This window comes from Carassius carassius, chromosome 8, assembly GCF_963082965.1.
Source record: "Carassius carassius chromosome 8, fCarCar2.1, whole genome shotgun sequence".
Classification (NCBI taxonomy): domain Eukaryota; kingdom Metazoa; phylum Chordata; class Actinopteri; order Cypriniformes; family Cyprinidae; genus Carassius; species Carassius carassius.
The window spans coordinates 20725455-20738269 of NC_081762.1; the positions used below are offsets into that span (position 1 = coordinate 20725455).

The 12815-nt window shown below is 34.8% G+C and overlaps 1 protein-coding gene across 2 annotated transcripts; it reads left to right on the plus strand.

Annotated features, from left to right (window-relative positions):
* Positions 1 to 864: 864 nt before the first annotated feature.
* Positions 865 to 7588, plus strand: LOC132145509 (transmembrane protein 106B-like). Of its 2 annotated transcripts, none has more exons than XM_059556602.1 (8): positions 865 to 984; positions 3489 to 3690; positions 3829 to 3892; positions 4048 to 4207; positions 4882 to 5022; positions 5179 to 5228; positions 5327 to 5380; positions 6479 to 7588. In XM_059556602.1, exons 2-8 carry the CDS (start codon positions 3498 to 3500, stop codon positions 6606 to 6608), a joined length of 792 nt encoding a protein of 263 aa, XP_059412585.1. In that variant the 5' UTR covers positions 865 to 984; positions 3489 to 3497; the 3' UTR covers positions 6609 to 7588. The 2 variants fall into 2 exon arrangements, with proteins under 2 accessions (XP_059412585.1, XP_059412584.1); XM_059556601.1 differs by having other exon boundaries at positions 899 to 984; positions 3486 to 3690.
* The last annotated feature ends 5227 nt before the right edge of the window (positions 7589 to 12815 follow it).

A 12815-nucleotide genomic window follows, 5' to 3' on the forward strand; every position in this document is an offset into this window, starting at 1 on the left:
CCTATAGGTCACTAAAGTGTCTGAAAAGTACTATAAAAAAACAAAAAAAAAACAAAAAACAGATCAGACCATAATACAATGAAACATCACATTTGATTAATAGGCTGTCCAAAAAAAAAAATAAAAAAATTATATACTCGTTTTAACTTTGTGGTTTTCTATTTTTAATGTAATTTTTAGCATTCTTTGCCAATAATTTGATTTCATCCTAACAATATTTTGTTTATTCTTATTGGTAAAATATATTTTAACTTTATGGCCTACTGTATATCATTTTAAGACAAATTACTGCATGCTATGTTACCTATCTTTTTAAGTGTTTTAAAATTTGTATATAAAGGTATTAAAATCGGTATGTGCACATGTACGGTTTATGTCCCCATATATAAGGGGACATTGTGTTAGACACAAACACACAAAATGACTGTATTCTGCATTCAGGCATGTTCCATGAAAAAATCTACATAGGCTATAAATGCATTTACATACGTTATTATAGTTTTGTTCATTTGCAAAGTAATTATTTGCAAATTTTTTTTTAATTTTTTTTTTTATTGCAAGCATTAGGGAACATAGTCCTTTTTGTTTTACATTACTACATGTTTTATTTAACTAGGGTTTTTAGACTGGTTTTACCACACACACACACACACACACACACACACACACGGTTATAGTTAAACAGTGGTAACCACAAATTAACCATAAATTAAATTTCGTAAGGGTGTTGGTCCTACAAGCCATCTAAGGCGAAGGATTTGATCATTAATTTTTATTACATTACTCTTCGTTCGTCCAGTGGCCCTTGCTGACTTAGTGTAAGATGTGGGTTACAGTCATACAGTCTGATGGTGTATTAATAATCAATATTCATGAGCTTTGGCCTTCGCCGTAGTAGTATTCTGTGTCAGTGCGCATGTCAGTGCAAAAGATAAACGACGACTGCATGACCACCGAAGCGCTCCCTTACATTGATTCGTTCAGGTAACAAAAGAAAAATGTAAATCTTAGGCATTGCATTTATGAACTGGTTCCGAGCAGAAAAGCCTGCTACGTCTTTACCTTAGCTTTGTTTTTAGCAAACCGGTTATCAGCTATGCTTGTGTACGAGCTCGTGTGTCCAGGCCTACCAATGGTCTTCTTTATAATGTTTTCTTTTTTAACTTCGCACTTTCTCCAATAACATAAACACGACACGTGACTTTAGGTCCATCAGCTTGCATAAATCCCAAACGTGATGACGGCTAATATTTTGGGCAGCGATGTCTAGCTGACAAGGTGTTTATATTCTTTAGTTATATTGCCTTAGCCATGTATTCTATGTAAGATTCGGTTATGCTAATATGCTTGTAACGGTATGAAATGTTGCTCGGTCTTTTTTTCCCTAAGGAATCTCAGCTGAGATCGTGACAATGCACTCTGTGTTGAAGAGTCTGTTTTATTCAGTTTTTCGTTAAAGACCCTGTTTGATTTAAATGTTCAATTTCATTTGATTCTCTATTAAATGTCATATACTCGGTTTTAAATGAAGATTGTGTTCTATTTATTTCTGTAAGAAATATTTTACTCCATTCGATTAACGTTACTTGTGGAAGGTTCATTTGGATTCTGTCCAGTTCTCCGTTTAATTTCTGTTGTATTCGATTCTTTATTGAAGATTCTGTTGTGTTTGATTCTCTGCTAAAGATTCTATTGTAATATATTCTATTTTAAATATTCTGTTCTAAGTTCCCCGTTTAAGATTCTATTTAGTCCTCTGTTCTAAATGTCTTTAAAAGATTTTATTCTGCTTGATTATTTATTAAATGTTCTCTTTTGTTCTGTTTAGCTTAGCTCTCCGTTAAGGTTTGAATTGCATTTGATTATCAAAGTGTATTTGATTCTGTATTAAATACTGTTCTATTCCTTTTTTTCTATTCAAGATTGTGTTATATTTGATTTTCTATCAACGACTCTGTTTTATTCACTTCTCTAGTAGATATTCTGTTCTGATTCAAGATCCCATTTTGTTAGATTCTCTATTAGATTTGGTTCTCAATTAAAGATTCTATTATGTTTCATTGCTGAGCGAAGGTTGTATTTTTATCTCTTCCCTGTAGACATTTCTCTTGTATTTGATTATCAAAGAGGTTGTATTCTGTTTGATTCTTCATTAAAAGTTCTGTTTTCTTCTAAAGATTCTGATACTCTCTTCACTGTTTCATTATATTTCGTACTCTGTTAAAGGGTTAGTTCACCCAAATATTAAAATTATGTAATTAATAACTCCGTTCCAAACCAGTGAGACCTCCGTTTATCTTTGAAACACAGTTTAAGATATTTTAGATTTAGTCCGAGAGCTCTCAGTCCTTCCATTGAAGCTGTGTGTACGGTATACTGTCCATGTCCAGAAAGGTAAGAAAAACATCTTCAAAGTAGTCCATGTGACATCAGAGGGTCAGTTAGGATTTTTTGAAGCATTGAAAATACCTTTTGGTCCAGAAATAGCAAAAACTAAGACTTTATTCAGCATTGTCTTCTCTTCTGTGTCTGTTGTGAGAGAGTTCAAAACACTGCAGTGTAGTGATATCCGGTTCGCGAACGAATCACTCGATGTAACCGGACCTTCTTCAACCAGTTCACCAAATCGAACTGAATCGTTTTAAACGGTTCGCGTCTCTAATACGCATTAATCCACAAATGACTTAAGCTGTTAACTTTTTTAATGTGGCTGACACTCCCTCTGAGTTAAAACAAACCAATATCCCGGAGTAATTCATTTACTCAAACAGTACACTGACTGAGCTGCTGTGAAGAGAGAACTGAAGATGAACACAGAGCCGAGCCAGATAACGAACAAAAGATCGACTCGATCGAATGCGTATTGGAGATGCAAACCGTTTCAAACGATTCAGTTTGATTTGGTGAACTGGTTCAAGAAGATCCGGTTATATCGAGTGATTCGTTCGCGAACCGGATATCACTACACTGCAGTGAACGTGCTCACAATAGACCCGGAAGAGAAGACAATGCTGAATAAAGTCATAGTTTTTGCTATTTTTGGACCAAAATGTATTTTCGATGCTTCAACAAATTCTAACTGACCCTCTGATGTCACATGGACTACTTTGATGATGTTTTTCTCACCTTTCTGGACATGGACAGTATACCGTTCACACAGCTTCAATGGAGGGACTGAGAGCTCTCGGACTAAATCTAAAATATCTTAAACTCTGTTCCGAAGATGAACGGAGGTCTTAAGGGTTTGGAACGACATGAGGGTGAGTCATTAATGACATAATTTTATGGTGAATAATTTGGGTGAACTAACCCTTTAAAGATTCCGTTACATTTCTACAAAAATTTGGTTATTTATTATATATTCTGTTCCAAATAGTTTTGGTGGTATTTATATGCACAGCATTTAAGTAATTCAGCTTTTAACCCTGATTATAGTAAAATTAGTATTTTTTACCTATACAGTATTAAAACTTTGCTCTTATAACCAGGTGTAAAAAATGGGGAAGACTCTTTCCCACCTGCCGAAGCACACCTGTCATGATGAGTGCAAGGACAGCCTGACCTCATCGCCCATGCAGACCGATGACAGTAAGAACGGGGGAGATGTGTCTCAGTTCCCATACGTGGAGTTCACCGGCCGAGACAGCGTCACCTGCCCCACATGCCAAGGCACTGGAAGGATCCCGCGAGGTACATTTCTAAACTCAGTTTAAAACACTTCTTCAAGAGAGTTCCTGTTAATTGAAATGTTTTAAAAGTGACCTGATCTGAAATGTCACCTTTCACTAAAATGCACACCATGTGACAGAATGTGACATATTTATGCAGGCCAAGAAAATCAGCTGGTGGCCCTGATCCCATACAGCGACCAGAGGCTGAGACCAAGGAGAACGTAAGAAACCTTGAAAGATATTTATCCTGATGTGTTTTGTTAAACCAGGTAGTATCAATCCTTTTTGTGAAACTATTAAAGAGCTTGCATTTGTTTTATGTTATAGAATACTGATTGGGCTCTCGGACTAAATCTCTGTTATATATGTCCTACAGCAAGCTGTATGTGACTGCTTCAGTCATTGTGTGCCTGCTGCTCTCCAGCCTGGCTGTCTTCTTTCTTTTCCCACGTTCCATTGATGTCAACTATGTGGGAGTGAAGTCTGTCTACGTGTCCTATGACCAGAGCAAACGCATTGTGTATCTCAATGTCACTGTAAGTTATCACTGAAAACACACATGACATAAGTGATGTTTTTAAAATTGTTACAGTGTATCTGCTTCAGAAGAAAATTTAAGAGATCCCAATTAAGACGATTCTGTTGTCGTTTAAGGCCGGAATACACTATACTGAACAGATTTTAAAATACTAGACATCATACATTATACAGATTTTAAAATGGTTACTGAAATGGAAATAAAACACTAAAAACTGTGTTAAAAGGTATAAGCTATATTTAATAGTCTGAAGCTATAAAATCAGAGTCTGTGCATGTTGTACACTACACAATTGTTGTCTAACTGTCCAAAATTTGCAGACAATTGTAGAATTGTTATTAACTCACTGTCATCCACTGTCTGCAACACATTTCTTCTGCCTCTTCGTCTTTCTGCCATTTTCTCCTCTGCTAAAGAAACTCTTAAGCCTCTTAAAAGTCCTCGTCTGTGCTCTTAACACGTTTGACCTTAAGACCTCTTTTAAGGGTTAAGATGCTTTCTGAATTACTTTTTTCTTTACTAGGATTTTTTCTTTAATTTTAAGAGTAAACGCCCACATTTCTAAGAATTTTCTTAGAATTTTGTCACTAGGAGCTACTTTTTGCATTAAGATTCTTTATGAATACGGGCCCTGTAGTTTATTCTGTTAATTTGTCTTTCTTTCTTTTAAAGAACTCCTTGAATATTACTAACAACAACTTTTACTCAGTGGACGTGGCCAACATCACAGCCCAGGTGCAGTTTTCCAAGACCGTGATTGGAAAAACCCGCATTAGCAACATAACCACTATTGGCCCTCTGGATATGAAGCAGGTAGAGCTTTATTAGAAATAGACGTTTAAAAATAGGTATGTTTCAACATATATATATATATATATATATATATATATATATATATATATATATATATATATATATATATATATTAACATTGATCATTCTTTTGTAATACTTCTGTTTTCTTGTCAGATTGACTACATGGTGCCCACCACTCTTGCAGATGAAATGAGCTATATGTAGTAAGTTTACACACTTTTCATCATGCATGAAAACATAAGACGTAGTAAATATGTATATTTTTTCCTGGCAGACCTTTTCAACTTCCTCTGTTTTCCAGTGACTACTGTACCCTGCAGAGCATCAAGGTGCACAACATTGTGGTTATGATGCAGTAAGTATTGTGCAAAACATTGCAAGCTACAGGTTTGTTAATCAGTGTTTTATGGTTTTGTTGAAGCCATCAGCCCCATGTACAGTAATTGTGTTTAACATAATTTACACACACACAAACACACACACACACACACACACACACACACACACACACACACACACACACACACACACACACACACACACACACACACACACACACACACACACATATATTTATATATACACACATAGATACATATATATATTTAAATAGAGAGAGAGAAAGAGAAAACAATAAAAGTAAATGTGGTTTCTATATTCACACTGAACACCTATAAAAACAAACAATAGTTTTAATATATCAATGGTGTTCATTTTAAGTATTTATTTGCAGTTTCCATTTGACTGTAAGCCGCTTCATGGGATTGTAGTTATTTCCCTCATTAAAGCTGTCAAGTACATAGTCTTGCTTTTTTGACGGATTTTCAAATACTTTTTAGCTTCAGATTTAAGTTTGTAATGTTGTGATTCACCTTGTAGCTGGTTGATTTGGTTCATAACTCAGCTATTTAACGTTAATGAAAAATGAATATGAAAAACACTTCAAGAACCAAGGCCACTGAAGAAGTGAATAGTAACTCCTGACATAAACTAATTGACATAAGTAATAAAGAAAATACTAAAAATTGACATAATTCACTCGCTCTAAAGTTTTTCCAAAAGTGTTCAAAAAGTTTCTTTCTTCTGTTGAACACAAATGAATATATTTTGAAGAATCTTGGTAACCAGACAGTTGCTGGTAGACATTGGCTTCCATAGTATTTTTATTATTTTCACAGTATGGAAGTCAGTGGCTACCAGGATCTGTTTGGTTGCCAACATTTTTCAAAATATCTTCTTTTGTGTTCCACACAGGTCAACTACTCCTTTAAATGTACAGTTTTTTACCAGTATTACATTAAGTGGAATGGAAATATTAAATTTAGTGATACATTTATAAATAATGTAAATAAATTAATATGTAAGCAAATGTATAAATAAATTCAATAAGCGTATGTCCTATCACACTGGACTACAAGACATCAGGTTCATGTGCTTGCTTGTTTGTTTGCAGGATAACCGTCACTACTGTGTACTTCGGCCACGCTGAGCAGGTGTCTCAGGAGATGTACCAGTATGTGGATTGTGGAGAAAACACTACTGCGCTGCATGAGTACAGTCTGAATACTCCTCTGGCAGGCTAGAGCTGAGCCGGTCCCCCTGTCCCTCACTGCTCCACTCCATGTGTCATTGTTTCTGGTTGAGTGTTTACTGCACTTCTGCCAGTTACCCACTAGATGTCAGGCAATTCACGAATGATGCACTTTATTGTCCATGTTCTCCAAGCAATATGAACATTGCTAGATCTCAGAAGTTCTCATTCCAGTTCACTTTGCCAAACTGAATGGTACACTTCAAATTCATTTTTGACGAAGTTCCATTGTTTTCAAGCACTGCATATAGTATTTAAAACCTTTCTAAAGTGAAGTAAGGATGTATTTGACGACCAACTGTGCTTTAGGTTATATATTTCTATAATTTTGAACCTAATATTAATTTCCATTTCAGTGGCCGGATCAATCTTAACCCAAACCAATCAGTGTAGAGTGCACAAGTTGGGAAAAGTAAAATGCTTCAGTCTATTTATTTTGTAATGCAGAGTTTCTCAGGTTATATAATCTGTATAATCTCTCCATGAGGAATTGCCTTTAAATGCAAACTGATAAAGCACTAATAACGTAAAACAACAATCACTGGGATCTGAGAGCATCTGGCTGCTTGCATGATGGAAGATAGTATGAGATGATCATTCACTCAGATTCCCTCATGTTCAGAACTGAAATGCATTTCACAGAAATGTAGACATTTGCTTAATAAACTAGATGTGACGTTTTGATTGAAAGAACTTTAATAACATTTTTATCATATCTCAAATGGAACTTTACGTTTTTAAACATTTTAATCATGTTTAAAAAAGATTCATAGATTATTTTTGCTTAAAGGTGGTCTATTTTATTTCATAACATTTATGCAGTTCATAACAATCGCTGGCTTGATGTACCTGTACATGTTTATATGTAACACTTGTGATTTTTGAGAAAAGTGGTTTGGACTGCTTTAGAGAAACGCTGACATAACATGTTGCTGACTGGTTTCCATTAAATAAACCTGGTTTGACCCATTTGTCCCATTTTTTTATTTATTTTTTACTAAATGTGAGAAAAAGAATTACAAATTCAATAAATGTTTTCAAGTTATTTATTATAATGTTGCCCTGATGAACAATATGTTAATATTTTTATATAAAAGCACACAATTTCCATTTGTTGCATGAATATATATATATATATATATATATATATATATATATATATATATATATATATATATACAGTTTATAATATATATTTTTTTATCACCTTATTTGACCATTTGAATTTATTTTAAGAAGACTAAGTAAACTATTTGACAGAGGAAACAACCTGAAACTTTAAAGATATACTTCACCTAGAAATGAGAATTCTGTCATTAATTACCTACCCTCATGTTGTTTCAAACCCGTAAGACTTTCCTTCATCAGGACACAAATTATATTTTTGATGAAATGCAAAAGCTTTCTGACTTTCATTGACCGCAAGAGAACTACCACATTCAAAGCACAGAAACCTAGTAAGGACTACGTTAAAATAGTCCATCATGTGACATCAGTGGGTCAACCTTAATTTTATGAAGCTATGAGAATATGTTTTGTGTGCAATCAAAAAAATTAATTCATACCATGATGTGTGTGCATTCCTCTGCTCGTAAACAAGGCGCAGTTTAGAATACCTTGACACATGTGTCGTGGTACTCTCGATAATAGAGGTGGACTGTCCCAGAAGAATAGTCATTATTTTTGCTTTCTTTGTGCACAAAACGTATTCTTGTACATTCATAAAATAACATTTAAACCACTGATGTCACATGGACTAATTTAACAATGTCCTTTCTGGGACATATGACCATGATAGGACCCTTGCAGTCTATGCAGGGTCAGAAAGCTCTCGGATTTCATCAAAAATATCTTAATGTGTGTTCTAAAGATGAACAAAGGTCTGACGGGTTCAGAATGACATGCACATGAGGAACATGACATTTTTGTGTGAACGATCCCTTCCACGCTTGTTGAAAAACATGAAATGTGACATGTGCGATGTTGCTGCAAACCTGAACCTTGAGTCTCTTGCTAAAGCACTCGACTAAAAGATACCCTTAAAAGTCCACTTCTTAACATATTTAACACCACCATTTTACAATAATTATATAAACGTGTATTTAGAAATAAATGCACTTATACTATTGACTTATTCTGCACTTTATTTCTCACTATGAAAGTATTTGATTGATTGTAAAAGACTGGAAACCCGTATCTAGTCAGCAGTTAATGTTAGAGAAACATATGTAATTGAAATGCACAAATAACTCTGAAGTGATTGTAACTGAAATGTGAAAGTAATCGGTATTATAATCCACCGTCTAATTAGTGTTATTTCATAACCCCAACACTTACCGTAACCATTATTTAGAGTTTTCACAATGGCATTTCAAATAGGGAGCATGCTTTTATTAGCTAGCAACAAAGCCATGTATCAAGGGCATAGACAGATTACACAATAGTTGTCATGGAGACAGAATTGCCAATAAGAGGCATAATTCTTGTACAGTTACTTGCTATAATTGTCACAATTGCTCGTCTCTTTAAACAGAGATTTTTTATATCTTCAGGATTGTTTATAGGCCCTGGTACACTTTTACAGAGATCCACCAGTGTATCTACATTCGCTAGATGCAAATGTGAACAAAAAGAAGAACAGTCCTTCATAACCATAACCTGATGATTTATTTATTTGATCCCAGATGACTTGCAACTGTGTATGTTTTGCCACAAGAGGGAGTTATGAGCATTCTCCCAGGCCCCTTGAGTGATAGTTTTCATTATCTGAGGATTTGCATAAGGCACTGTTGAGTTTATAGCACATGATCAAATTTTCAGCGGAGGAACGAGGCTTTTGCTTTATCATTCACAGATCCACAGAGACCCAGATCTGTCCAAAGCACAGATCCCTCAAATGATGGTTGTCATGGAGACAGAGCTTCAAGTGAGAAGACAACTGAACTCTAAGGGGCAATTATGCCTCAACGGAGTACTGTATACACATAAGTATTATAACTATATGCATTGTATGAGCGAGCCTGAGATTTTGTGTAATCACTTATTGTCTTGTCTGTATATGTATATGTAAGTATCATGTAAACCTGGTAATATATTCATACAAGTACACCAGAAAAGGAGTTTAACATAACTATGTGTAAAGCATAACTTGGCACAAACTTCACCCAGACATTTCTTTGTAAATGCATAACTAGAATTATTTCTTCTTTTTGCAATAAGCGTGAAAAGATTTTCTTTGGTACTCAATAACACTGATACTATTGACTGGACTAAAGTTGTAATTAAGTGTTTTGGAAAATTCCTTTGAATACATACTGTTTACTGGTCTCATGGTGTGTGATGCAAGGTCATATTTAACTTTTAACAACTTTTTGCATTCAGTTTATTAATGCTGCAAAAAAAAAAAAAAAAGTTGTGTGCAGAAGCAAAAGCTGCCTGTTTTGTTTGTTGCTATAAGTGTGAATGCAGCTGTGTCCCTGCCAAAAGAGAAAACCTGGTCATCTACCAGAAGCAAATTTGATCTTATCAACACATAATAACCAGAATCTCATAAATAGACATCTTTAGTGCATGATGCAATGCACTGTATAGTGCATAACACTCCTGTTTCCCATAAATTACCCATAAATTGTTTCATGGGTAATGCACAGATAATGTGGCCATGTGACATATCTGTTTGCTGCAACAGCTGATAAATTGTACAGAAAAGCGGATACAGAAAACAACACTCTTTGAGTCACTCTATATCCGGTTATACACACAACAACAGATGCAACTTTAAACTAAAATTGTTAGACATTTAGTTATCATTTATATAATCTTGTATTTAAATGTTAAATAGCATGGTATGCACCTACTAAAATTGTTTAGTAGATCAGGAACAGTGGAATGGCGTTCCTCGGCACAGTCCCCTCAATCCCAGTGGAAAGGTTTCATTTTACATCAGAAACTCCTCCAGTCACTCACTAATACAGTTTAATCGAGCTCTAGCACTCTTGTGGGTCTACATATTTGAAACGGTCCCTTTGTTAGAAATGAACTAGTTGCAAAAAAAAGAAGCCAATAAAAATTCACTACTTAACTATTTTTCCCAAATGATTTCATGAGAACAGTGTCACCTGGGTGCAATGATGAAAGGCTATTATCATCATACTGATATCAGTATTCAAATGTCTTTTAACCCTATAAAGCCTGTACTATTTCATATTTGACAGACTCATTTCTAAGGCCTCTAGGTTACAAGATGAAAACTTTGCTGAAAAAAACAATTGTCCACAATCTACTATATGCCTTATGTAATCTGATTGATAGTTTATACTTTTCAGCAAGTAAAAGGCCTTTCATTAAAAATTATTTAAGATTTAAGACATGTGAAACATGACAAGAAAAAAAAAAATGCTGAAATTATTACAATAACCCCATTCAAAAGTTTGGGAACCCTTAGTTCTTAATACTGTGTGCTGTTACCTGATGATCCACGACTGTCTTTTTTTGTTTTGTGATGGTTGTGCATGAGTCCCTTGTTTGGTCTGAACAGTTAAACTGAGAACTGTTCCTCAGAAAAATCCTTCAGGTCCTGCAGATTCTTTAGGTTGCCAGCATCTTTGCATATTTGAACCCTTTCCAGCAGTGACTGTATGATTTTGAGATCCTTTTTTTTTTTTTTTTTTTTTTTACACTGAGGATCATTGAGGGACTCAAACACAACTATTAAAAAAGGTTCAAACATTCACTGATGCTCCAGAAGGAAACAAGATGCATTACGAGCTGGGGGGTGAAAACTTTTGAAATTTGAAGATCAAGGTAAATTGTTCTTAATTTGTGTTCTGGGAAACATACAAGTATCTTCTGTTGTTTACAAAGGGCAGAACTAAATGGAAAAAATTATATTTCAACAAAATACGAAAAATTTGGACATCTTCTTTGTGTTCAAAAGTCTTAATGCATCTTGGTTTTCACCCCCAGCTCTTAATGCATCTTGTTTCCTTCTGGAGCATCAGTTGAACCTTTGAACCTTTTTTAATAGTTGTGTTTGAGTGGCTCAACTGTCCTCAGTGTGAAAAGATGTATCTCAAAATCATACAGTCACTGCTGGAAAGGGTTCAGATCTGCAAAGAACCAAGGGTTCCCAAACTTTTGAATGGGGTTATTTTAATAATTTCAGCTATTTCTTTTTTTTTTTGTATGTGTTTACTAAATGTAAACATCTTTTATGTAAAATATCTTACTCAGGACAGTACTAATGATCTCTCTTATTTTGTGAAATTATTCACATTTTCACAGATTCCGCAAGGGGTTCCCAAACTTCGGCATGCCACTGTGTTTATATAACGTGGCTTGAAATGACAACTAAAGCTCGGTTCTCCCCTCACCAAGGAGTTATCCCTTATCATTAAAATACCTGGCTTGTTGGAGGCTGTGTTGGGTGTCTTTTTTACCATTTTGAATAAAGTATTATTAAATAATAGATGATTTGTTCACACAGGTTTACCACTATCCACTGCCAAGGACTAGAGGGCAAGTCACTAGAAATCAAAGGTCAATTTCTCTGGACTCTCTTTGATGTCAGCAAACATATGTACAGTACACGACAGTCACACCCTTGACTTCCTGAGAGATGCTGAACTACCAAAAACTAGCAAATGTTTCCTTTTAGTCACATGGGTAAACCATGTGTCAGTGAAGGATTTACTACATGAATTAACTGCTTGTTTCTTTTTCAGAGTGAGACCTTTCATATAACATACCCTGCTCTAAATTGTTGTTTTTCCCAGTGGTTTTTTTTTTTAAATACATTTTCTACCAAACCTAATTTAACCTCAACCCCACCCATCTCACTGTATGACCTTTTCCAGCTGCAGCTGAAAATTTTCAACCTATTTTATGATAAATCTCCAATACTGATGATACTCATCTACTACTAGCTATTTGTGTACTTTTTTTTATTAAATTCCCCTTCGAAATGCAAATAAAAAACTTCACGTCATATGTTCTTCACTTTTACTACTCAACAGTTTTTGTGCATCACATTAGAAAGCACTTTCATTTTCATCAGAGTATATATTTAATATAGTTTTATAAGAGCTGCAATAGGGAAATGCAATAAAACAACTGCTCATATATTACTCAACTTTTTATTCTCTCTCCTCTCTCTTTCTCTCTATGTGTTTAACTACTGAACACGCCCACGTAAAGTGTC

Bases quoted from the DNA above. Each gene is read 5' to 3' on its own strand.
- LOC132145509 (XM_059556602.1), top strand. From the start codon at position 3,498: ATGGGGAAGACTCTTTCCCACCTGCCGAAGCACACCTGTCATGATGAG. The intron at 3,691-3,828 runs GTACATTTCTAA...ATATTTATGCAG, and splicing joins CACTGGAAGGATCCCGCGAG to GCCAAGAAAATCAGCTGGTG. The intron at 5,023-5,178 runs GTAGAGCTTTAT...TTTTCTTGTCAG, and splicing joins GCCCTCTGGATATGAAGCAG to ATTGACTACATGGTGCCCAC.